The sequence below is a fragment of the Podarcis vaucheri genome (assembly GCF_965113315.1).
Source record: "Podarcis vaucheri genome assembly, chromosome: 9".
Taxonomy (NCBI): domain Eukaryota; kingdom Metazoa; phylum Chordata; class Lepidosauria; order Squamata; family Lacertidae; genus Podarcis; species Podarcis vaucheri.
This window is the reverse complement of record NC_138767.1, coordinates 45,542,303-45,569,585: the sequence shown is the minus strand read 5'-3', so window position 1 is coordinate 45,569,585 and position 27,283 is coordinate 45,542,303. Positions and strand designations below refer to the sequence as shown.

General features: G+C 40.4%; 1 protein-coding gene across 3 annotated transcripts in view; it reads right to left on the bottom strand.

Annotated features, from left to right (window-relative positions):
- Positions 1 to 211: 211 nt before the first annotated feature.
- Positions 212 to 27,283, bottom strand: part of TLL1 (tolloid like 1) — a 121,126-nt gene continuing 94,054 nt past the window's right edge. For 2 of the 3 annotated variants that reach the window (XM_082237195.1, XM_082237196.1), the window contains 10 exons: positions 25,665 to 25,810; positions 23,806 to 24,001; positions 21,191 to 21,316; positions 19,705 to 19,865; positions 19,035 to 19,215; positions 7,314 to 7,439; positions 6,413 to 6,540; positions 4,653 to 4,866; positions 3,874 to 4,124; positions 212 to 2,240 (listed from right to left, as the gene is read on the bottom strand). In XM_082237195.1, the coding sequence (XP_082093321.1) occupies positions 2,106 to 2,240; positions 3,874 to 4,124; positions 4,653 to 4,866; positions 6,413 to 6,540; positions 7,314 to 7,439; positions 19,035 to 19,215; positions 19,705 to 19,865; positions 21,191 to 21,316; positions 23,806 to 24,001; positions 25,665 to 25,810 (1,664 nt within the window). In that variant the 3' untranslated portion in view covers positions 212 to 2,105. Of the gene's footprint in view, positions 2,241 to 3,873; positions 4,125 to 4,652; positions 4,867 to 6,412; positions 6,541 to 7,313; positions 7,440 to 12,012; positions 12,133 to 19,034; positions 19,216 to 19,704; positions 19,866 to 21,190; positions 21,317 to 23,805; positions 24,002 to 25,664; positions 25,811 to 27,283 lie in introns of all 3 variants that reach the window. The other variant, XM_082237197.1, reaches the window with a different exon arrangement.

Genomic DNA, 27,283 nt, shown 5'->3' with positions numbered 1-27,283 from the left:
TGCTGCAATAGCTCTATAGAACACAGACCTGGGAACAGCTGCCTAGATGCTACACTGGTGTGCACAGATACCCAGAGCTGTAGAAGTGACTGTAAGTGTTATCTTTGATGATAAACTCTCTGCTGTGTGCATTCCTTTGGCTAGGAGACACCCTTGACATTTATGTCATTTGGAGGATGAAAGGAGTGATACAGAAACAGCATACAAATAATGAGACCTGCACATGCTTAGTTTTATTTTAATATTATTTTTTAAAAAAACAACAACAACAACACATTTATTAATGCCAGTGTATGATTGTGGTAAGGAAACAAAAACTAAGTGGTGTAGCAACCAGCATCAAATAATACCAAAATAGTTCTTTTAAATGAAACGTAACATTTCATTAGCTCTTGGATTCTTTATTGAAGTCCTGCTTATGAAACCTTTAAAGGAAGTTGCTACAGTCAATCCGAATTCTGGTAGAACTTGGCACATGAAATACAATTTACCTGTCCATCCGTACACAACACATCTCACTCTTTTTAAAGCACTCATTCATACATACTTACATGATGCATATACATTGTGACTAAAGCCATGTATGGCCTAAAGCACATACAATAGTTTCTCCTAAAAGTACTTATTTCTACATCAATAGGAAGTCCACTGTATTTACAACTGATGATCTTGCTCTGCAGATGGGAACTTGCTCGTGGATCACTTTTGTGAACACACACATGAAATGTTCAAATTGTCAAGTTCTTTATCAAATCGGATGTATCTACAGAAAGATCTGTATGATCATGTGCAAGAATTCTAAGGCAATAGTAGTAGTTGTTCCACAGGGCTAGTGCTGCCATTGTTTTTCACATGCTTAGAAAGTCTGTTCTTCTTAAGATGCAGCCAGGCATAGTGAGACATTCATGATCTGCAGATTGTTGGCTCAAAAGATCTAAAACATCTTGCGTTGTGGTTATATATTTTTTAATAATATGTTCATGGAATAGCACCATAGAAATTATCTTTGCCATCACAAAAGTCTTATTTCCAGAAAACACCCACCCACCCCCTTTGTCCCCAATTGCTGAGAAATACGTTTTTGGAAACCAACTTTTTAATATTCATTTTTGACTGGTTTAAAATTAAAAAATGAAATGAAACCATTCACAAACATTTTCAAGGAAATGCTGAGCAGCAGCTCATTATGACTGAAACGAAATCCATTAACTGGTGTTTTGGATTATCCCGGCCCTGGTTACTTCTGTTGTTTATTGAATAAAGGTCCACAGCAGGCTTGTAAAAGACTCGTTCTCATAAGTACTTAGTGTAAAATTTAAGAGGTCAGCAGGTATGGAGTCCTTCAGCAATAATAAACTCAATGTCCTCAGTAAATGACAACGTCCAAAGTCTGGATGTTCCCATAATGATGATGAATGTATAACGCTTCAGACATTCCAATATGTTGCTATGATCAACTCTCTAAAGTTTCAACGATTTCGCAGATGTAGTTTTCCAGTTTTCATTACATTAATGCGTTGGTGGGACAGATGAATTACGAGTGCATAATAATCTCAGAAGATCCCCCTCCCCTTTTCCCCCCTGACTTTTCTTTGCATTCACTGTATCTTGGATATATCACCAAAGCAATTAAAATAAGAAAAATATAAGGACAGCATTTGTTTGTTTTTGAGTGCATGACCTGCAGAAGGTAGGCATTTCCCATCCCCCCCTCCTGAACACCAGTCACTTGTCAAGAGTCTGCAGGGTCACTTTCCCTGGTTCTTTACTGGTTGAGTATGCAGGCAACTATGACATTTGTCAAGCTGTGAGCAAAGCTCTTATAGTCTCCCTGGAAGCATGCAGCGCCCCTCCACTGGCTTTGCAGAGACAGCCACGCCTGAGACCACACGTCATCGCTATAATGTCTGTTCCTCTAGAATAGGAATATATTTAGCAGTGAGATGTTTCAGGTTTCCTTCAGTTTGGACGCATGGTGTAAAAATGTTTGTTTACTAAGAATGTCAGTCTTTTTATTTAAAAAACAACACAAAACAAAACCCATCCCCCCTCTCTCCGCAACAGTCACTCTTTCTGTCTCATTTTGTGGCCTAAGGGATCTTCTGTTATTTTTTGGTGTGAACACTGTCTTGATGTTTTATGCTTTTGTATCGTATATGGAATCCTTTCTTGTTGATTGTATCATCCGTGTGAAAATGAAGTAAAATAGCATCACCTGCCGAATAAATCTCTTCTTGCGGCTGCAGGGAAAGGGGAAAAAAAGGGGTTGCCAAGGTTACCATGAACACAGTTAAGCATGTTGCAACAATTAACAGTGTGGTCTTCCTTTCTCTAGACGAGGCCACAGTCTGCTGATGTTTGTTCTGCTATCAGCACTGAATGGAGTTGTGCTTTGAGAGCATGGAGCATGCTTGCTTCTGAGGCTCAAACTACACACCAAGCAGAGCTTTAGAATTCTGTGTTGTTGCTGTTGCTGCTGCTTAAAACTAAAGCAGCCTGGAACCAGGCTACATATGATTGGGACACTAATGGGTGTGTGGTTGCTGTACCCTTACACCTGTCATTTTTCAGCTCAGAATTGCTCTCCTCTTTGTGGTAAAAGCAACTTGAGAAGGGCAACTTTGAGATGAAAGTGGGAAAGAATTAAGCAGACACTCTCTGCTTAGCATACTTCATCTGAAAGATAGCCTTGAGCTAAAAAAAAAGTGAACAAAAAATCATGGAAATCTATGTAGTTTGTGTCTATTTTTTGTCCTCGTGACAAAAATCTGTCTTTCTAGCTATTGATGCAGTACAGAAAATCCTTCCCTTTAGCAGATTTTCATTCAAATTTAATTCCCTCCCTTTAATATATCATGATCTTTCTCCAAAGATTTGCAGTCCTGAGCTTTTAAGCATCCTATGAAATAGTGTTTGTGGATGGCCCCAATTACTGTCATCACTTGCTTCAGCAATTCCCCACCCCCTTACATCAGTGTTTGTATATTGCACACTCCAAACTCTGATACTGATACTTGCTCCATCTTGTCTGAAGACCATGCTGAGAGATAACTATAGTTTCAAACTTCAGGTGCCCACACTATGTTGTGCTACCCATAAGGCACATACTACACTCTCCTTTCCATTACACCCAACTAAAACTTTATTTGAAGAGTCTCTACTTAAAATAAACTAACTCACATTGAAAGGTTCCTCCTAAGTTTCTCTTAATGTGGAAAACCCATGCACAGAACCTTCCGAAACTGTTTAGTTTCATCTCTCAGAAAAAGTTCTTTAAAAGCAAGTTCAGGGAAATATAATGAATTTAGTATTGACTAAATATTAAATGAACTAGATGGCTTTCACGAAGGAAACACAAAATTGGATTTTATATCATGTCTTGCTTTTAGCATTCAGTGATGAAAGCAGAATGAATTTCTAAATTCTGGCTTTTCTATGTATGTATAGCTCATTTGCTTACTGTTTGACTTTTCTCACCTTGAAGAATAAAAGCAGCCTTGTCGAAACAGGTATTACTTAATTTTGTTAACTTCAATGAACATGTAGGTTATAAAGGCCAAAGCACTGGCAGAAGTACAATATGTCCCTTTACATACACTTTGCTAAGAAGAACCAGTGGGGCTTTGATACTTCTTTTTTTCTCAAATAGGGAACCCTATCACTGCACCACAACCTGCTTTTAAACTCAGAGGAGTTTAAAAAAAAAAAAGCAGGTTGTGATAAGGTGTATAGGGGTGTGTTTCTATCTTCTGTATAGAGAAAGACAACAAAAAGTTGTTTGGGCATTAACGTCTATATTTCACATCCATAGTCATTTTATTTATTCATATTTGGAAGAGTCTTAATCATTGGAATAACTTCAAGATTACATACCCCTGATCCACAAAACCGACCAAGCCTCAGAGAAGTTGTATCATGACCGTCAAAGAGCTCTAGGTAGTCATAACCACAGTCTGCTTCTTCCTCCACCTCAAAAGTCTGAAAAGTTAACTCTATTCGGTAACCACGGTCTGATACTATTAGCCATTCACAATCCGCTTGAACTGGATAGTTGTTGTCACCAAACTGAGCATGAGAGTAGAGATCTCTTGCTTTGCCCTCAGCTTTCAGACGACCACCACACTCTGTGCAAAGAAAGGAAGAAAAAAAACAAATATACACTTCTTTCGATCTTGTTTTAAAAGGAACCACACATAATTTCCCACCCTGTGTTTCTGAATCATGATGGTGGTAAGAATGATATTAGAACCACCGCTAGGGGCCAGTATAAACCAAGGAATTGAAATAGCAAGGAACTAGAAATAATATTTGACCTGGAAAAAATAACAGACATCAGTATGTTGGCAGCTGCTTTTTCTAACAGAATTTTGAGTGTCTGAAGGATGCAATGTGCTTCCAGTGTTGAAGCCCCATATTTCATCTTCATTAAAAAGCCCATTGGATTCAACAAGATGGTCAATACTACCAGTTTTTGTTCCACCAGTAATAAAAAGACGGAGGACATTAGAAGCACAGGCAATAATGTTGTATTAGGAACATATAACTAATATTTGCTCCCCTTTTTGCTTAATGGAAACGTAGCCCAGATTAAAATTTGGCCCCAGACATTTTTAAACATTTATCAACAAAAGTAGTGGGAATTATTTTCATACCTGTAGTGTGAGTAGCTTGAAAGCCTTTTCTCTGTACTGATGCATCAGAGACAAACCTAAGGAACATCTTATTTCCAGTAGCGACAAGGGGATCTGGTATCTTACTTCCACACAAACGTCCAAGAATTGGTGACTTCTCCGTTTCCCCATCAAAAACTTCCAAATGGTCGTAGGCACATTCTTGATGTTGCTCAATTTCAAACTCATTAAAAACCTGAAAGGTTTAACAAAGTATTGATCCATTACTTCAGGTGTGTTCTGAATGTGAACCTGAGGTCAGCTCCATGCTATAGTTTTGCTACTCTGGGCATTTTGGATTTTTAACGGCATGCAACTTTTGTAAGTAGTGTAATAATGAACTAACAAAGAAAGTGGGTTGGATCCAGACTCTCCCATGATAGTGGTAGTCTTTCCTAAAAGGAAGGGGAGGAGCAATTTTTGCCCATTTCTCCTTCCAGAGAGTCCCTCAACCTTCTGGAGCAGTTGGGTGGGGGTACAGGGAGCTGAAAATCCAGTACAGAATCTACACAAAATTTTTCCTTTCCTGGATTGCCAAAGGGATTCCTCCACCACATCAAAAGTCTTCCGTGGTCAGAAGGTTCTCATAGAATGCAATTGTACCACCACAGCAGAAGTTAGGCTGTTTTTTAACAACAACAACCACCTTGTGTATTAAATTAAATGTTAAAGAAGAGACTCATTCAGGACAATCCTGTAAATATTTACTTAGATGTAAGCCCCACTGTGGCCAATGGGGCTTACTCTAAGAGTGTTTAGGGTTGCAACCTGAAAACTATTTATGAAAAGGCCATTTCACATCAGTTTTAAAAAGAAAGAAGGTTCCCTTTCATGCTGTTCTGACGCATGCCTGGCATGGGCTTTCCCACATCTTTTTCCTCGCTTTCTTCCCTCCTGCCCCAGTCCCATCAGGCAGGGAGCAGGAGCATCTGAGGAACTTTCCAGTACAGCAAGGCAATATATTCAGAGGCAATATTTTAAAAGCGACGAAACCAAACAAAAGTCAAGTGGAGAGCAAACAGAACTGCTGTCGAGTTGTGTCTGGGACAATAAAGCAGCTCTAATCTACTGAATCCCCAGTGGAAGCCATCCAAAGTACAATGTGATGCCAGTTTATGTTAACAGCTGGCCTTGAGGAACTTCATGTAGTCAAGTGCCGATGTTTTGGCAGTGGAGAGAAAACAGTCAGAATAATCACAAAGCTCTGCAAACTGAAACACTGATACTTTCCTGGCTTTTATTTTTTAGGAAGATTAGGCATCTGTAATAGAAGGAAACTGCATGTGCACCATAAAACAGCTGTACAACTATCCCAGTTGCTACTCATAAATTTTGTTCAACCAGACTATTCTCATATGACCAAGTATTGTGCTATTTGGCCTCTCGTGGATACAGAAAAGCTCCACAAGAAGCTGGTTAAAAACAGAACTCGTTCCATCCAAACTGAGAGCTAGGTTGCGTTTTAATCTAAAAGGTGCTGTATTGCACTGTGCTTTAGGATTCGCTCATCTGAATGGTAATGAGAAGATGATCTTCTCTTGTCTAAATTACACATGCAGTACAGAAGTTGGATCCCAGCAAGATCCCAAGGTCCACAGGTTCCCCATCATGGTGTGAAGGAAACTTTTCAACCTGGCCATGTATATTTAACCAACTGCCTTCAACCATGACTCATCTTAATCTTAAAACAACATTGCAATCATCTACAGGTGAACTGCAAAGGGCTGCAAAGAGCTACTTACTATTTTGATTCTGTGACCAGGAGTTGCGCTGATTTCCCATGTGCATTCCTTCCTGCTCGGATATTTGTCAGGCCAGTTAGGGCTCGTGATAATTCCATTGGGACTATGGATCTTTTGTTCACACTCGGCTGCATCAATAATTGACAGAAAGACTGAGTGAGTCTGAATGAACGTGTATACCATGTAAACAGAAAAGCATCATTTCATGGCAATGGCAACATTGTCTGGAAGTTAATCCAGGGCTAGTAATCCTCCTAATTTCATGGTCACCACCATCACCACTGACAAACTAATTATTTAGTCTAACAAACAATAATCCATAGTTGTAGTTTAGCGTTTGGCTTTGCATTTATGGCAGTGTCCACTACAAATAATACAGAACTTTTCCATAATGTGCCTTGCAACAGGTACAAATGCCCAAATAGCTTGGGCAGCGTTCAGGCAGAACTTGTTTTCCTGATGTTTCCTTAAGAGATATCAGCCACATTTTACATGATCTTTCACAGCGTGTAAAAGCAACTTCTGGAAATCTGGTGGAAACTACGGTAAATTTAGAGCGTATTTCTGTGTTATGTTTTTTTTTGGGGGGGGGGACTTGTTTGCAACACCCCGAAAACCATGGGAGGTTTGTGCTGTAATCTCACGTGGCAGAATCTGGGGTGGTAATCCCAGTATACAGTTCTTTTTTGTCATGTTAAAATTTAGCGCAATGTAGCAGTGGCAGTATATCTATCAAAAAGCCACAATTTCATAATGCATTGTAAAAGGTCCTTATTAATTGAGACAGGAAGCATGAGTATTACTACTAGTAAAATTAACACAATAAACCCCATGTCTGAATGCAGGCTACATCTGGCAAAGCTTTCAAAGTAAGCAGCTCTTTCATACTACTGCTTCTTACCTTCCTTGCAGTCGTGTTTGTTTTCATGTAGCACAAATCCATTGCGACATTGACATACATAGCTTCCTACAGTGTTGATGCATTCATGCTGGCAGCCACCATTGTCTTTAGAACATTCATCCTTATCTACAAGATACACAGGACATTTGTGGTGAGTGGAATATCTTCCTCCAGTTTCCAGAATAAAGTATAGAACGGTTTAGTTACGTTTAAGTCCAGAAAAGGGAAAAACCAAGGCACTCGTTTTATCCTCTCTTTGTATGCCCATTCATTGCTCAACCTGCAACCTAGTGCAATGGCCATTCTCAAGCAAATCATTAACGCCCAGGCCAACAAACCGCTGCCCATATTTAATTTTTAGTGCAAAGCCCAAAATGCCTCCCCACTCTTACAGCTCCACCTTCAGGCCACAAAACTGGGGAGGCATTGGGAAATTCCCCCCATCCTGAGGGGAAGCAAAATAAATTCTAGAAATAAACAAGGGACTATGGCTTTACCAAGAAGAGAGGGGTCAATGAAGGTCACCGTAATTTCAACCACAATGCCTTTTGAATGACACTACAGTGGTACCTCGGTTTAAGAACAGTCCTGTTTAAGAACGATTAGGTTTACGAACTCCGCAAAACTGGAAGCAGTGTCCTGGTTTGCGAACTTTACCTCAATCTAAGAACGGAATCCAAAAGGCAGAGGGCGCCTCATTAGGGAAAGCGTGCCTTGGTATAAGAACAGTTTTGGTTTAAGAATGGACTTCCAGAACGGTTTAAGTTCGTAAACCGAGGTACTACTGTACATCCAAGTGAGGCATTTGGGGGACGATGGTGCCATCTCAGTAAACACCCTGCTCTGTGAACATCTAGAATTTCTTATTCCTGATCCCCATATTCTTATTATATTTCTCTCATTTCATCCTGACTCCACCCATTTTTTTGGGGGGAGGGGGGGCACAGAAGAGAAAAGACTCTCGGCGGGGGGAATGGGCCCATGTCTATAATTTTAAATTATAACTAATTTTCTTTGTTCCAACAATGTTTCACCAGCAGGTGTGGCAGCATCTGAGTTTATGCTGGGTGTTCGACAAAACCTCCCCTTGCTTTACAGTCCCAAACAGGAAGCAAAAACATTGCTGATTAATCCTCTGAAGGGCTGCATTTGGCTTCATGGGTCACGACTCGTGCAGTTCTAATCAGTACTATTTAGATGCACGCAACAAAACAAAACAAAAACAAAAGTATTGAATTTATACCAGTGGCATTTTGGCAGCAGTACCAAAAGTGAGACGAAATAAAATTAGGCTGAACAAGATTCCAAGCTCAGCACATGCTGGTACTTCTTAATAATACATTGTGATTTATTACGGTTTTTCCCTCTCGAGACAGTGACAAAGGCGCTTTGATCACAATGAATCTGGACATGGCATAACACCTTAAAAAGCAAAGCATATTTAAACAGTACATGAAAGAAATAGATGTTATGTATTGCAGGAAAATCTGTAACATGGCAGGCAGTAGTACCCTGTTTGCTGAGTAGTAATCCTCTAAAAATGCTTTTAGTGTGTTAGGCTAAAGCGGGGTGGGGGTGGGGGCAATGTGAGCTGAACTAAACAGCATAAAAATTCATTTGCAAGGAGAAAAGCCAAACTAGATTAAGAGGCAGTCATTCCAGCAAGACAGAGGCATCTGCTGCCCCCATTCAGCTGTTATTATTTTAGGTGGGGCTGATCCATTAAATCAAAACTGGCAAGACTTATTTCTGAAACATATTCAAAATGACATGCCACACTAGATGTTTGTAAGGCCCTCTCTTTTCAGCAAAGCTAAAATAATCAGAGTTGTTGATGGTTATATCAGAGACTGGAGGACAGTGGCACAGTGGAGGCAGAATGAAAAGAAGCAGAGCTCCAGGACTTTTCTCAGAGCAGGAATGACAATGTGTTCTACTGGAGTGATAAAGTTACCAGCAGGCCTTCCTTGCCATGTGGCGATAACAAGGCTTTCAAGTTCATTAGCTGCAGATTAGTATAGAGGAACTGATTCACACAGAGAATGAAGAAGCTCACCAAGCTGAGGGTGGGTACCTCTTTCTTTTTACAGTGGTGCCTCGCAATACGAAAATAATCCGTTCCGTGAGTCTCTTCGTCTAGCGGTTTTTTCGTCTTGCGAAGCAACCCTATTAGCGGATTAGCGCTATTAGCAGCTTAGTGGCTATTAAAGGCTTAGCGGCTTAGCGGCTAAAAGGCTATTAGTGGCTTAGCGGCTTAGAAAAAGGGGGGGAGCGGGAAAAAAACGCAAGACTTGCAAGACGTTTTCGTCTTGCGAAGCAAGCCCATAGGGAAATTCGTCTTGCGAAGCAACTCAAAAATGGAAAACCCTTTCGTCTAGCGGGTTTTCCGTCTTGCGAGGCATTCATCTTGCGGGGCACCACTGTACTCAGATAGGGCTCCTACTTCATGCCAGCTGTGTAAATTGTGACACTTATTTGCGAGCTGGCTGGCATTTCTGGTTAAAAGTGAAAGGGCTGTGTTTCAGCTGGCTGAAGGTATTTTGTTAAAGTTTGATGTGTTTTACAGATGGAACAAAAGCAGCTCAGCTGGTGGGGCAGAGACGCAATGATAACTTCTGGGCAGCATCATCACAGCTACATACCAAGAGGGAGAGGTGGCAGAGAGCTCAGGACTGTGCAGTCACACTGGCAAAGCCATTCTGGCATTGCTGCCAGTGTGTGCCCGCACAGCCCTGACTCCCTGCCACCTCACCCCCTCTCCATTTCAACAAGTGGCAGCAACATACCTGCCAGGAAGGTAGCTTTGCAACTGAATGCCACTGGCTCAGCCACTTCTGAAATTAAACCTATAAAGTGTGAAGTGAGCCCCACTGAGTTCAACTGAGCTTACGCCTAAGGAAACTATGCATAGGAGTGCAGTGACTGTGACTGGGCATTAAGCTACGTATTGAAATGTGTGTGTGTGGTGTGTGTGTGTGTGTGTGTGTGTGTGTGTGTGTGTGTGTGTGTTTAGGTGCAATGCATTAATTGCATTTTAGGACTCTCCCTGGGGAAGTATGGCTAATAGGGGCTGAATATATCACCACAATGCTGTTACAGAAATGCATATTTAGGGAGGCAAAGCCCTCCCCTTCATTAGGACACAGTAAAGGAAGTGTTATTGTCTGAACAAGACCAGCATGCAGTTATTTTATGTCATAGTTGGTACAGCCAAAATCACTGCACATGCGCAAGCTGCCTTTTACCATCAGTTTCTGGCAACAGCTTTTTATTTGCCCTGTGTTCTCTGTCCCTCTTCTTTAACTGAAACTTGCGTACAGTAATCCAAAGGAACAAAATAGCTGCATTGTCCAGCACTCCAACATCCTACATGCTGAAATGTATGACCCACACAGACTCCTCTTCAAGAAGCTTGGAGGGATTTCACACATCATCAGTTATTGGAAATAACTCTCTCTAGTCCTCCTCTTCCTGCAGGTATTTTCTCTCTCTCTCTCTCTGTTTCACCACATGGGGAAGCCTTTGTGAAAACTACATAGGATTCTCACTTCCTGGCGAGAGTCCCTTCTATAAGCTAACGACACAAGCTTTGTGTCTCCCTACAACAAAACAAAGAAAAGGGACCAAGTTCTATGCAAAGTTTCTGCTGGCCCAATACAAATGTGGTCTGCCAGCAGGCTACTGACTTGCAGGGAAAATGTTAACTAATCTAAATGCTAGACTGCAATTTAATTAAATAGAAATGTGCCATTTACATTTGTGATCGTGCAAGGGTCAGGAAAGCCAGCATCCGAAGAGCCCCTGTGTATACCCAAGGAAGCCTAGAAGGCTGTGATGCATGCAAAGAAACACTACATGCAGACTTTGGACTCCAGCCAAAACAAATGAGCATTAATTGGTGGAAAGATTCCAACTTAGACTGTTGAAGTTCATCCTGAACCCTAGAGCAACAATACAGATATACCCATTTAGTGTGAGAAAGCTTGCTTTTTATCTCTTTAGAAAGCAAACCTGTGACAAATTTTCTCCTGCAAAAGGTAATGGGAAAGGCAAGCAGAGAACTGACCAGGGAATGGTGACCTTTCTAGCATTTCTTCTCCTTAACAAGCAATTGTCTAACAAACTGGTCAAATGTATAGAAAGTGAGCTCAAAAGTACTTATTGCAAATAGCAGGTCCATGAATAAAGAGCTCTAATTTCTCAGAGGCTATCAAAGCCCTCTCTGTTCAATCAAAATACCTGAAATGGAAAAGTCATGTTTGTGTATATTCCGTCAAAAGCTGTTTTGCTCAAGGTATATCTGCTTTATTGAAACAAATCTTTTGTTCCCTCTCTAGCGGTGTTGTATAATGATCACAGGACAGAAAGTGAAACTTCAGCAGAATACAATAGTTTGGCACAGTTAGTGAATGGTGCAGCAAAAGTCTTATCTACATTTTACATAAGCCAGTGTAGATTTCCCATCATGTGCATTCCAAATTGAAAATCTTAGAAGGGGAAAAAAATTAGTGATTAGTTAGAGAAACAAATGTTTTGCTGACTAAATGCAAACCATTTGTTGTGCTCAAGAGATGGAACTCTGTCTCCCAGTTTTGAATGGATCCTTTGTGTATTTCTCTCTGTCAGTAATTATAAAAGGGAAAGATCCATTCTCAGCAATATGTTAGATTTTAACCATTCACAAGACATAAGGTCATACCTCTGAGACCCTCAGAGGCCAGTCTGTGAATTATACGTACTTGGCCTGAAGGGGCAACCTCTATCAAGTCCTTGCATGATTCAAAAACAAAAATTTTCTCCTTGCAGGCAGCTCTCTTGTCTGTAGGAAAAAATGTACCAGGATGGCACCAAAAATGAGTGACTGAGTGATTCTTCAAACATCAATCTGCTCAAGGGCAGTTTCATTATAACTTTTCATCTGTTTATAGTAACATGGTCATCACTATTCTACAATCCCACCTCCTCTGCCAATATACAGTCATATAGGATAATAAAATGAATTCATTTTCAGAATGGAACAAAACCAATTATACAAAACTGATCATACAAAGAACAAACGTCACTGGAACACTAGAACTTTAGTGGTTAAACAATGTATTTCAGCTTGGAATTAAACAAACTAATTAATAAGATGTTGTTGTTATTGCTATTTTAAAGAATTAAACTTATAATACTTCATTTATTTATAAAAGTTTCATTTTGGGGGGTGAAGTAGAATTCTGTGTTTACTCTGCTCTGAACCCACTGCAGTCTATCATATGTTAATATTTCTTCTTATGTATCCAATGATCCTCTAGATTTGGTTTCCTACTATATTTTTTCCTATTAAAACTTTTGCAGACTCTGGACTTTGAAGCTGTCACTCAGTGTCAAACTGGACTGCAATGCAGGGGATCTATGATTAGGATTTTCTGTGGATTATTCTGAAGTTTGAAGGTCTTGGGAGGATTTTATTGATGCCATGTTAGCTGGGTAGAGGGATTCAACCCTTCTATCTGAGCTATTTGCTCTGTATAAATACACCCAGAGCTGCTATTCACCCTGAAAGGGAAAATACGGAGGGAACCTTTTCCCCCATATGGGTGAATAATAGCTTATGGTAGAAGGGTTTAAATCAGGAAAATGGAAGTTGAAAAGGGTTAAATCCCCACTCCTAGTGCTATGGTCCCAGGCCAATTCTGCCATCTTCTTTGTTCTAATCAAAAAACTCTATTGATCCCATGATTCTGTTTCCTAACTGAGCTGTAGAAATCCAACCAGATGGGCATGTTTTCATATAATTCACCTTTCCAAATTAATTTTTTTTATTCTTTATGATTCATAGGATCTTTATTTCATTACTATTAGCACATACACTACAATAGTCACAATAATAGTCCTTCAGAATCTGACTTCAGTGGCCTGATAAGCATCCTGACTTCTAACAAATGACTTCTAACATATGAACTTACACTGCCTCTTGTAAGCATAAAGTCATCTTTGTATACACTGTTAGATATTTTTCAAAAGATGTCAGTGCTTTAAATTAGTATCCTGAATATGCCATCTGTATATTTCTCATAGCGTGTTTTTGGCCTAGAAGTTTCTGCATGTAGCCAAGAAAAGATTACCAATGGTGTTATTTCAGTGGGAATGTTTAGCTATATTCATACTATAGTAGCAGTTATTCAGCTCTCCATTCAGCATTGATGTCCAGGAAATGCTATTTCCAACAGCGTCTGGCGTACAGGATTAGATTATGCTATCAACGCTACTAATTATTTATGTTAAATTGTTAGTGAGATTCAGTAATCACTTGAATAGTCCCACTGCCCTCAGCTGCATAATCGTCTCCTACGCTCTTCAATGGCTCCACCCATTATCTCATTTTTGTCTCTATGCCTGGAAATTCCTTCCAGAATGCCTACCCACAGTCTTTCCTAGAAAATTCCTCCCTCCAAAAAATCAGTTTTCCCCTGAAGCTCTTGGCTTAGGGGGCAATCCTTAGGGAGAGATCAGATCCGCTGAACTGAGCAGCTTAGCATACAGAAGATCTCTAGCTCAGGGGGTTCCCCAATCCTGGAGGTAAACTGGGGGGAGCAGACTTACAATGGATCCCAAGTCTGTTTAGCTTGGTCACATGACCTGGCAACCCAGTCTAAATTAAGCTGCCCAAAAGGGTGGTGTAACTCAAAACACACAATGGACGTCAGTGGCGGGGACCTGATCCTCAGGAGCAGGCTCAGCTGGCAGCCCTGGCCACACTGCCATGATAGACAACTCAGGATTTGTTATAACTCCCAGCCAATTGCACAGCCAGAACAGCAGGATATAAGCTGCACATCTCCCAGCCTCACTTCACTTTACTTCAGTCTTCCTGCAATAAGGTGTAGCCCACTCAGGAGAGGGGCTCAGGCACTTTGCGCTTGGGAAATCCGCTCCACAAAAACTGGACACTTTGAGCAATTGTCTAACAGAAGCCAAACACCCCAAGAATGGAAACAATGTGTTTATGCTAACATGTCTCTTCCAAGCTTCTTTTCCCAGCAGTAATGAGGCAGCTGCAGTCTAGAGCAGGGGTCGGCAAGCTAAGGCCCAGGGGCCGGATCGCCTTCTCAATCTGGCCCACAGATGGTCCAGGAATCAGCGTGTTTTTACATGAGTAGAATGTGTGCTTTTATTTAAAATGCATCTCTGGGTTATTTGTGGGGCACAGGAATTCGTTCACTTCCCCCCTCAAAATATAGTCCGGCCCCCACATGCTCTGAGAGATGGTGGACCGACCCATGGCTGAAAAAGGTTGCTGACCCCTGGTCTAGAGAGTCAGAAAGGGGTCAGAAGGAGTTGCAGCCATGGAGACAGAAAACAATATCAGACTAGGAGGGGGATCCCCAGGAGATGCCTCAACAACACCCCAGTTCCTTATGTGGATGGCCAGTAATAGCCATCCTCTGCAATGGTCAGCCCAGCCTTCCAAACAGCCCTGCAGCGCCCAGGACTACTGGTCACTCTGGGGTGTGAAGAAATGCCAAGCCCCCCACCCCAAACACAAACTCCACCTCCCTGCCCTGACTACAACATGCTTGGGATTGCTTTGCACGGCATCTGGAGTACCAGGACACCATGGATACATGGAGGGGCTGACAGTCCCAATGGGGGTTCCTCCCCATAAATTTGGGATTTCAGCCTGCAAGGTTGAATATTGTTTAAACGTCAGGAACGAGCAGGTATTTTCTGAAAGGACATTCAAAATTTAACTCACTGTGAGCATTTGGTGTATAAAGCCATCATAAAAGAATCCAAACAATTTGTTGTAGTAAAATAAGAAGCGAACTTCATCAGATGGGGCTATCTTCTGTGTTTCGCAGAAAATACATATACAGTGGTACCTTGGTTGTCGAACTTAATCCGTTCCGGGAGTCCGTTTGACTCCCGAAACTGTTTGACAACCAAGGCGCGGCTTCCGATTGGCTGCAGGAGCTTCCTGAAGTCAAGCAGAAGCCACGTCAGACGTTCGGCTTCCGGAAAACGTTCGCAAACCAGAACACTTACTTCCGGGTTTGCAGCATTCAGGACAACCAAGGTACAACTGTACAGACATTTCTATGTATAGCTAGGAAATACAGAACCATCATGTTAGTTCATCTATGAATCTCTCATTTAATTGTGAGGTTTCTAAGATGAGTTTAGGGGAAGGGGAAGTATGGAATGGTGGGTAAGCAATATTATCATCACAGGAAGGGATTAGAGACACTGGATGTCTTGCTCCTGCTCAGCCAACCCTCAACAGAGATTTGAGTAGCTATGTTGACCTGTCCTCTCATCTGGTGGTGCCATTATTTAAGGCCACATCCAACCACTGTAAAATAACTCTGATCATGGACAAAGTTTGCTAGGGGACCCTGTCCTTACTCAGCTTTGCCTGCTTGGGTTTTCTTCTTTTGCGAAGCACCAGATGAAGTTGGAGGGAAAGGATGTGTGGCAGTAATCCATAGGGGGGGGGGACACCATAAATTTCACCAGGAAACCAATCCAAATGTAATAGCTGGATGTGAGGGTTTGCATTTGATGTTGGGTTATGGGGAAAGGAGATCTTGTTAGTGTACCACCCACTGCATTGCCAACCACCTCCCTAACTGAGCTGGCAGAGGTGGTTTTGGAGTACCCCAAAATATTAATCTTGGAGGACTTCGATATCCATGCCAATTCTGCTTTGGCTGGGCCAGTTCAGTACTTCATGGCCACCATGACAACCTTGAGGCTGTCTCAATTCATTGTGTCAGAAACACAACATAGAGGATTGCAAGGGATATAGTGGTTAGAACAGGGGTTGATTGTCATCACGTTGACATGGATGGACCCCAGTGAAGTTTGAACTGGTAGTGACTAACCTTCCCTGCAGGGGCAGGTGTACAGGCTGATCTGCTCCCAGAGACTGATAGAATCTGGTGGATTTTTAAATGTTCTAGGGAATTTAGCAATCCTTGGCTTAGATGTATAATTATTAAACTCTGATTTGCTTTAATGGCTCGATGATGGCAATCCAAAATGGCATGCTACAGAAATGTAATATCCCTTTTGACCACCTACACTACACAATAAATCAGAATAACTCTGAATATAAACGTTTAACTGTAAGTAAATAAAGTTCTTTATAAGTCTCCATGAAACAAAGCACATATTAATCTGAGTCTGAGATTTTCTTTCCTGGTCTGCTAACATTTCTAAACAATCATAATTATTTTAAGAAACCCGCCCTTCAGGTCTGCAGTCCTTTAACCTTCTTGTCTTTACAAATTATAACTTCTGCCAGATTACTTATCTGCTTTCTTGAATTTCTAAGTAACAACACACAAGCTGTAGTAAATCATCCAGCTATTAGCGAAGCCGACCAGAGTGGAAACACCTTTACCTACACTTACGCTAGATAACATTTTATCAAAACTACAAGGGGGAAACTGTTGCAGTTAATTAAGTATTGAATTCTTAAGGAGCACAATCCATTGAGATAGTCCCCTGCTCAAGTTCCAATGCTATATATGGGAGCTGCTTAAGGAGCCCCACAAAAAAGTTTCAACAGTGGATCTCTGCTGTAATCTGTGGTCAAAGTCTTTAGGGTAACATACAAACATCACTTTGGAACAGGCAATCATTTTGAGCAGAAACGTTTTAAAATTTAAAACGAAAGACACAGCAAGATTACTGTCCATCAATTGAAAGTGAATGACTTTAAGATATAGGACTCAAACCATAATCATTGATACAGTGTGCAATCTAGCCCAGACATCCTGATTATTGTTATTCAACCAAAGTGATTTTAATCTCCATTGCCTTCAGTGTGATTTAAGCACATACTGAAATCAATTGGATTTCAAGTAGCTTAACTACTCCTGCAGGCTGTTCCAAAAGCTAGCTAAAATGGAAAAGCTAAACTACATTCTATGACTGAAGGCCTTGACTCTTAGAATGTCATTTACAGAACAATAAAGGTAAAGGTAAAGGGACCCCTGACCATTAGGTCCAGTCGTGGCCGACTCTGGGGTTGCGGCGCACATCTCACTTTACTGGCCAAGGGAGCCGGCGTACAGTTTCTGGGTCATGTGGCCAGGATGACTAAGCCGCTTCTGGTGAACCAGAGCAGCACACAGAAACGCCGTTTACCTTCCCGCCGGATTGGTACCTATTTATCTACTTGCACTTTGATGTGCTTTCGAACTGCTAGGTTGGCAGGAACAGGGACCGAACAACGGGAGCTCACCCTGTCGCAGGGATTCGAATTGCCGACATTCTGATCCTAGGCTTTGTGGTTTAATCCACAGCATCACCCACGTCCCTTACAGAACAATACAACACCACTATTCCAATCCACTAGGATAGAGGGGTTTGGGATGACGTAGAAGTGGTCCTTCATTCAGCCTTGCCTGGTTGTTGGCAAAGGAGCTCTACTGATAAGAAGGGCCACAAGGCAGCTGCCCAAATGCAGAAACCCCTGTAATGAAGGGTGTTGGGTGCAAGAAAGGAAGGAGTTGGACTGGGACATGATGGCAACACCTCTTTGCTGCACCAGACTGGGAGCTGACGTAGCAAAGAGGCATTATTCCTCCTCCAGCCTGGCTGAGGTGAGTCAATGGATGTAGCTGGGGCTATGCCACTCTGCTAAGCCTCACCATGGCCAGCCAGGGATTCGGACTGCAGTTTTAGGAATCTACTTATTTCAGGGTTGTTGTATTAAAGATGGTTTATTTACTTAAAACGGAAAAGAAATGTCTTTGGCCCAATACACAAGTTTGTTTTAGTGTCTCGGGACTTCGTGTCAGGGGTCATAAAGCTTCTGTCTTGATAAAGGGGGAATCTTTCCTGCTTCCTAGGTGCCACAAATATTAACATCATCAAACTCTTTTGATTGCCTCTTCAACTTCCACTTAGCCCTTAGTAGAGCTCAGACTCTTTATGAAATTTGACATTAACCTCTTCCAGAATGTGCAACCAGGACAAAGTATTTGGACATGTCAACTTAGCCACAAAGATTTCCCATGCCTAAAATTATTAGAGCAGAAAGCGCAGGTAAGGAAGGGAGATTTTTTCTTTCTCTGAAATTTCATGTAAAAAAGGTATCTGTTTGGGTAAGTGCCCCTTTTATATCATGCTTCTCTACCCTGCTTGGCAGGGGGTTGGACTTGATGGCCCTTGTGGTCTATTCCAACTCTATGATTCTATGACCTTTCCTAGGTGGAGAAACTTTAGAAAACAGAAAAGGGTATTTAATATGAGTACCAAAGTGATACTAAATCAAAGATCCATTTATAATGTGATACCCAATGTTGTACAAGAGGAAATCTATTCAAGCAATGACACTCCCTCTCCTTTCCTGAAGACCCCTACTCGCCCCCTTAAAGCTGCTCTGACGTCCATTCTGTTTGCAGGCAGATTCAAATAGATACCATTCATATTCTTTCTAAAAGAAAGCTAGCATACTAGGACCATAAATGAGATATTCAGAATCTGGTCAGGTATGTTCCCCTTCATGATCTTCCTCTTTATGATCATTATGGCTGTCTAAATCTTACAATTAATATTATATTTGTTTTATTGAGTAGAAAATTGAAACTAAACATGTTAAGAGAATGTTCATTCATCAGCATCAATGAGCAAAAATTGCAAGCAAAAACTTTCCCTAGATTACGGACACCATAAACAACACACAATTCATAGAGACTGCACCCAAGGTTTTTGTTTTAATACCTGAAAAGAAGTGAGCCTTGAAACCCTTTTTTGAGACTGTGTTATCCGACCTGAACTCGATTCTCATGTTGTTATATTGTGATGTGATAACTTCAGGCACTTCTGTACCACAAAATTTGCCATGCAGTTTGGAATCAGAAGAAAGGCCACTACGGATTTCTACATAATCATATTTACACACCTGAGAAATGAAAGATCCCGTATTAGTCAAATAATAAGCCATATTTTGCATTTATATTTTATCTATAACCTCAGATATAGATAAAAATAGACTGACTTTACAACAATTTGCTGCTTTTTTCTGAATTTTGCTCACACAACATTGCATTTTACCCACCATGAATAGTTTTACTGGAGGCCTCTGGGGTGAAGAGACCAGAGTTAACTTTGTATCATATTATGATAATATTTAATATTTCCTTTAACTAACTACAAACCCGGGATCCTAGTCTAGTTAAGCTGTTTGAGAGTGTAAGGAGTTTTTTTGCATGACTTTTTAAGCAGTCCAGGAATATTCCCAGGCAATGAAAGAAAGGATTACAATGGCCATTTTTTTCACTCCATGCAATACGGTACCATATTTGTAGGACGTATGTATGCTTAGAATTTGACAATTCTACCACTATTGATTATGTAATTAGGCATTAGTATCTGTCTTCAGTTAACTTACTTCATTTCCTTCCAATTCAAAAAACTCAAACTTCACTGAGATTCTATATTGGGTGGGAGCAACCACCTGCCACACACAGTTTTTATTAGGAGGATATTCTTTGGGCCATCCTGGTGTTGTTATAGTCCCATTCAACTTTGTCAAAAGTCCTCCACAAGCCGCTGAAACAAAAGAGAAAGAAATCCTATTACTTATTTATAGACCCAAGAAACCACATTTTGGGAGATGGACTGATTGCTCATATGGCAATATGGATCAGACAGACCAAACCAGAGACCCTCACAATTCAAAGCCAGTTCATACTGCCTCCTGGCATCTATATAATGCATGTGGCAAAATGTGGAAGCAAGCTTGGGCTGTCGTACATGTTTGTTCTGCACAACACACAGCACATCTTGTGTGAAATATGTATGTGAATCTGCTCTGTCACGATGATCCAGCCGCCTCCCATTTTTAAAAATAGACTGATTTTGTAGCAAGGCATACTTGCATACTAATAAATCACATATGCATGAATGCATTTTGTGTGAATCAATGCCTATTTTATACATTTTGAAGAAGAAGCTGACTCCCCATGCTTTACCATTTGAAATCTGGGGGTACTGTGAAAATCAGTCCACAGAGAAAAGAAGCAAGCTTTTATTATAATGTTCTTCAACTGAAGTTGAGATCCATCAGTACATATGACGTACACAGTAATAACATACTAAATTTCCATGCAAAGTTCATATTGTATACCAGCACAATTATGTCTGTCTCTTGACTTTCAGTTCTTGAACTTCCATTTTAGTGTATGAACATTAAACCTAGAGACTCCACATATTTCAAATGCATATTTGCAGACATACATACAGTAAGCCTGCAACTTAGGTGGGGCTCAGGTTCCAGGAATTGCACCTAAAGCCGAAATCGAATACAGTCATGCCTTGGATGTTGAATGGAATCAGTTCTGGAAGTCCGTTCAACTTCCAAAATGTTCAGAAACCAAAGTGTGGCTTCAGATTGGCTACAGGAAGCTTCTGCAGCCAATCAGAAGCAGCACCAGATGTTTCCAAAAGAACATTTGAAAACTGGAACACTGGTTTAGATCATTCGGGAGCCGATTTGTTTGGGAGCCAAGGCATTTGAGATTTAAGGTAAATTAAAGTTACGAACATAAGTTGTGAGCTTATTGTACTTAAAAAGGCTTTCCTGTCTGAAATAACATACCCGAATTCGCATTCACATAGAATATGTTGAGCTGCTAAATGATCACCATATGCAATTATGGCAGACTTTTGTAAAGCCACCATACTACCTTTCATTTGGTCACTGTTTTGACACATATCTGTTATGTGGTTTATAAAGACACATGCACAAAGTCAGTCTTGACATAGACTCTTGGTGCACAAGTGAGTTTTGGCATATCCAAGTTCCTAAATCTAGGCCTGAGTAAGCCTATCATGAAATAAAACTACAGAATCTTTGAGACACTGAGCAGCCTTACCTTCACAACTCTTCTTGTCAGGCCCAAGCTCATAACCTGGATCACAAGCACACTGATAGCTGCCCAGTGTATTCACACACCGTTGTTCACATCCACCATTGTCAGGTTTGGCACATTCATCTTCCTCTGTGAAGAAATGGAAGGACAGAATTGCATTTACTTATCCATTTCATAAAATTTATACACCGCTTGATTGTCAGAAAAACCTCAGAGCGGTTTGCAAAGAGATAAAATCATAAAATCAGGAAAACAATTGCAATACAGCAAAACATACGGGAAGTTAAAATATTAAAACAGATCCAAATTCAAATCAGCCTTAAAATAAAATCATTGACTTCTTTGTCTCTTGACTATAGTGTAAACACAATGACAGCCCATCGGATTATTTCCCTATAATTCAGATAGTATTAAGCTTCTAGCTTTAGATTTATTATAAGTGCATGATCCTTCCTTGCACAGACACTGTAGCTGTTTGTGGAGGGCTCTCCAGAAGGCTGCTTCTCCCTTCGGAGTGGAGATGCAGGCACTCAGCATTCCAGGCTGCTTTGGTAAATAAGAGGTCTGTGTTTGCCTCCCAAATCCCTGTCTAGACTTGTCCTCTCCTTTTGGTCCAGGGGCACAAGTACTCAGCTTTCATCCCTTGACTAAATATAGAGGGCGACCTGCATCTCTTTGTGGGATGTAACATAAGCAGTCAAGTGCAACACTTCCTGTTTGCCCAGAGTGGACACACAGGGGTATGTTACTCCAGCCAGGAGGACTTCCTGTCACACCTGGTCTGAAGCATCCTCTCCCTGCGTGTGACCAGGTAGATGGGCGTGATCCTGGGAGACCCCATAAAAGAGCTGGTCACGCTTCCATCTTCCCTCCTCCTCCTTCGTTTTATTCCAGCCTGATACTTTTGCTGTGTGCTAGCTCTCAACCAGCAGCACATGGGCTCATTTCCCTACACGGAATGAACCCACTCTCTTTTCTGTAGCTACAAGCTAAAGCCTGCCTTCAGGGAACCTACTGCGAACTGAATGTAAGTAAACTTCTTATCATTGCTTTTAAAGAAGACTGCTGTGTCTTTATTCTTTTTAAGAGGGAACAAAGGGGATTTGCTAGGATCAAACCCAATTTGGACAAGCCATATTGGAGTGCTTAAGTAAAGAGATTCAAACGAATCTACCAACTGCTATATATTGGGGAATGCACTCTGCTACTGACTCACTAGCTTGAGTGAGGAAGGATAATATTTAATCAATATACCCTCTCCTACTATCCACAATGTTCCCACACTCTTTTGATGAGAAGCATGCATTGGCATCCCATCTCTGTACAGCTTGGTGTGGGGCCTGAGGTGGGGCATCCATTTGCACACAGGTATTGTACTCTACACCTGTGTGTAGAAGGTTCATGCCCTAAGAATTGTGTTGCAGATATGAAATAATTTAGGTTGCAGGAATTAAAGGTTGTGTAAAATACTAAGAGAAAAGGCTGAAAATCCAGCAGGGTCACTCAAAGGGCACTTTATCTCCAACAGAACGAATTTATACATTATCTTGAATTTTATACTCAAACCCAGATTAACTGAATCCTCAAATCCCACATTTTTATTCTACTGATATTAAAGGAAACAAGATGCAACAGAGAGAAAGAGGGAAACGTAGAATACAGTATTATCTCTACAAGCAGCATGACATACTTATGAACATTTTAGTCATCATTTCTTTCATCACTAGTTCTCTTGATTTCGGTAACAGTGGGTTCCGAATCATCCATTTAAAATAGGTAATAAAAGCATACACCTGAGACATGGGTAATACTTAAAGAGTAGCAAATACGAAAGACAGCTGATCTCCTGTCTCTGTTTGATTTTGTGACAATAGTTAAGTATTTGATACAGAATCATGGTATGTCTTATGCTTTATGTGTTGCATTATTTTCATAAAAGAAAAGAAGAACAGTTGATATTGAATAAATGTGTAAAATGTATACCTCTGTGGTTTGGTAATGTTTATATGTGTGCATGGCTATATGAGAGGGCACATATTAAGCAAGATAAAATTTTGATTACTTATCAAGGTCTGTAGAGAGGTTCTTTTTTATTTTCGGGAACAAATCTTAGCCCCCTTCTCATCAAAAGGTTCTTAAAGCATCATCACAAATAAAATAAAGATACAATAAAGCTGCAGAGTGACTGGGTAAAATGAAAAGCCGGCATTAAACAAGATAAAGCATTAAAAGCCTCTGTAAAAGCCTATATTTCAAAAAGTGACAAGTTCTCAGATGCGCTGCACAGCACTGGGAAGCAGGTTCAAAAGCCACCACTATAAAGGCACATTGGCACTCAGCAGTGGCTCTCAGTCTTATAGATGATAAGACCACCAAACAATGAAAGAATAGGAAGCTAAATGCAGACAAAACTGCTACTGCTTTGGATATTCCAGACCAAAAAATAAGCTCTAGTGCCTTGAATTCAGCACACAAACAGTGAAGTTCATATAAAACAAGTGTTGTATGTTTCCTGTGGGTAAAACAAGATATTTAAATTTTAACACACTGAAAATTGGCATTTTCTTCTGAATTGCACCCTCAAGTGCAACTAGACTCTCACTTTCCAAAACTGGTACCTTTAAAAAAGTTAGCAGCAAACCCTGCTTTGTTGACTGTTCCATCAGAAACAAACTTCATCCACAGGGTATTAGAGGTAGATCTGATGTCTTCAGGTTTATCATAGCCACAAAAATGGCCAATCAAAGGACTGCTTTCACTGGTTCCATCTCGGACTTCTAAGTAATCATAGGCACAGTTGTCATGTCTCTCAATCTGCAAATACAAAGCAATACATGACCAATATTATAGCTGTTCCTTTTCCTGCTACTCAATGTAAAACACATTTTTTAAAACCTTACCGTACTTTGGGGGTTCAGCATATCATTGAGTTTCACTGTAAACCTGATAATTATGTAGAGTTTTGTTTTGTTTTTTCAATTCCAAGGGATTGCGGTATAGTATTGGCCAGTGCAAAAGCACATGAGGTTTTGCAGCAATACACATCTTACAAATGAAGCTAATTTGTAAAATGAAATAAAGGACGTGTTCAAATCAAGAGTTAAAACTGGTATAAGAATCAGAGGCATGGTATGAACTTGAAGCAGATGTACAGCTAAGTCAGGTGAAGGAAAAGAAATGAGTATTGGGGGTCCAGAAATTAAGGAAGGGTTTCACTCATTTGAATATACTACGGTTGCTTCTGGTTATCTCAAATACTCTGGTGGGTTGAATAACGATCTGAAGCAACACTGGCTACCTAGCAGTACACATATACATACATCAAAGACAGCATAGATCTTTGACCTAGTGATGGACAATGAAACATTGAATATATGTTACCGGTCATTGGTCCATCATGCCAGCTTTGTCCTACTTGATAGGCAGTAGCTTTTTAGCCTTTCAAGCAAGAGACTTACTCAACCAACTTGCCTGAGATCCTTTATCTGAAGATGTTGGGAGCTCAACTCATGCCAGTAAACTTGTAAAGTCAGCACCCCACCACTGAGCTATGCACGAAGGGTTCCAGTAGCTCAGTGAAAAAGTTATAACTTTGGCCTCAGCTTTCAGGCCAGATTATTGTCATGAAGTTGGCTGCCTATGCTCTGATCCCTTGAGATTTCCATTCTCTAAGTTCCCATTGTTTTAAACATCTGCTGTGAGGATAACGGATCAAGCTTATATAATAGAAAAATGCAAAAAGGTTATTCCAAACTGGAATGCAAATATCACATACAACAGCTGTAAATCTCAACCCCATGCATAAAGTATTAATGACTAGCCTTATGAAATCCCATTTGAATACATTATATTTATCTCTCTCTCTCTCTATCTATATATATATTATTGAACCCTAGGAGAGTATTCAAATCATTCTATAAAAAAATATTTTCCTGATCCAAAACATGATACATAGCTCACAACTAGAGTTACAGGCTTATTCAGTGGTACATAGCTTATAGCAGCAAATGACACATAGAGGTATTCTGTAGAAGTGTCAAAAATAAAATTAACAGCTCTAGGATAATTTGTAACAATTTGGTGGGAGGAACACTAATATTTATCTCTGAATAATAGTAACATTCATTTGTTTAATTTAAAAAAAGAAAAGATATACATCTAGGAAAGAAATAATAGGCCTATTATTTAATAGATTCCTAATGCAGCCTTGTGGAACAGGATTAGTCATTTGTCAAAAGAAACTATTGTCAGTTTTTTAAAAAAAAATTCCAATTTAAATACCACAGATAACATAAAATCCCTTTAATCTTCTTGAAATTTATGCAATGGGAAAAGACTCAGTGAAAGGAAATATTAACTATAGGGGTTACATTATATAGAGAATGCTTTGTTTCTTCATTGGCTTAATGAGGATTCCCTTAAATGTCACTGTCACTTATCCACAGATGGTTTGCTCAGATCAGTTAAAAGGCTTTACCTCAAATGCCTGAAAGGTTAATCCGACATTGTAGTTCTCTGACACTGTTATTTTCCACACACATTCCTTCATTGGTCTGTAGTCATCAGGATAATTAGGAGACTGGATCTGGCCTTCATTCTTGTGTATTTCACCTCCACAAATTGCTGAAGAATACATAAGAATCAGGCTGAGCACATTTTCAAATTTTTCATTATTAATACTGAAAAAACAAACCTACATTTCATTGTTTAGCAATGCCTGGAAGAGGTACAATAATATAAATTAAAACCAAAGTGTCTAAGCAAATAAACCGATCACAAGAAGAGATAATACCACAGCAAAAACTGATTTTGGGGGGTAAATAAGTAAGCTTTTGTAATTTAAAACACACACACATACACACACAGCAATGTCCATAGCAATAACAGTATCAAAGTCTGTTCAAGCCAATTAACCTCCTATTAAGACCTTACAAATAGCAGGGGAGAGATGGCAAGCAAAATGCAAGGGAGATAGTGAAAGATACAGGAAATTGAATGCAGATTTCCAAAGAATAGCAAGGAGAGACAAGAGGGCCTTCTTAAACAAGCAATGCAAAGAAATAGAGGAAAACAACAGAATGGGAAAAACCAGAGATCTGTTCAAGAAAATTGGAGATATGAAAGGAACATTTTGTATAAAGATTACCATAATAAAGGACAAAAGTGGAAAGGACCTAACAGAAGCAGAAGACATCAAGAAGAGGTGGCAAGAATACACAGAGGAATTATACCAGAAAGATATGGATGTCTCGTACACCCCAGGTAGTGTGGTTGCTGACCTTGAGCCAACATCCTGGAGAGTGAAGTCAAATGGGCCTTAGAAAGCACTGCAAATAACAAGGCCAGTGGAAGTGATGGTATTCCAGCTGAACTATTTAAAATTTTAAAAGATGATGCTGTTAAGGTGCTACACTCAATATGCCTTGAATAAGAATTCAGCCTTGTAAGAATTCAGCATTAAATTGTTGGCCTTTATCCAGCCCATCCAGGGCCTGTGCACCCTTGGCTAATGTCTTCTAAAAGTTGCATAGTTATTTTTCTCTTTGACATCTGATGGGAGGGTGTTCCACAGAGCAGGTGGGACTACTGAGAACGCCCTCTGCCTGGTTCTCTGTAGCCTCGCAATGAGGGAACCACTAGAAGGCCCTTGGAGCTGGACCACAGCATCTGGGCTGAATGATGGAGTGGAGACACTCCTTCAGGTACAAATTTGTTGTATTTCTTTTATGTCTGCCCTGATCTGTCTCTGCTGTTTTACTTTGTATTGTAATTTTACCGTTGTTACACACAGTGTGTATAAACTTCAGGCTGGATTGCAGCCATAGGACATGACCCAGCAGCTTCAATGTCTGAACCAAAACCCCACTGATGCCGGGACTTCCTTTTGTCATCTATGAGAGGGAAATGCTTGGCACCCACAATGGGAAATATCTGTGCTTTGCATGGAACATTCCCTTCTCAGAGGAAAGGAAGTCTCTTAGCATGCAGAACTTGGTCAGCTGCCACAGTTTATATGTTGATTAAGAATTGAAAAATGTCATTACTACTGTTCAGAACAAGCCCAGCCTTCTGAGAGGTTTGGGCACATAAAGAACA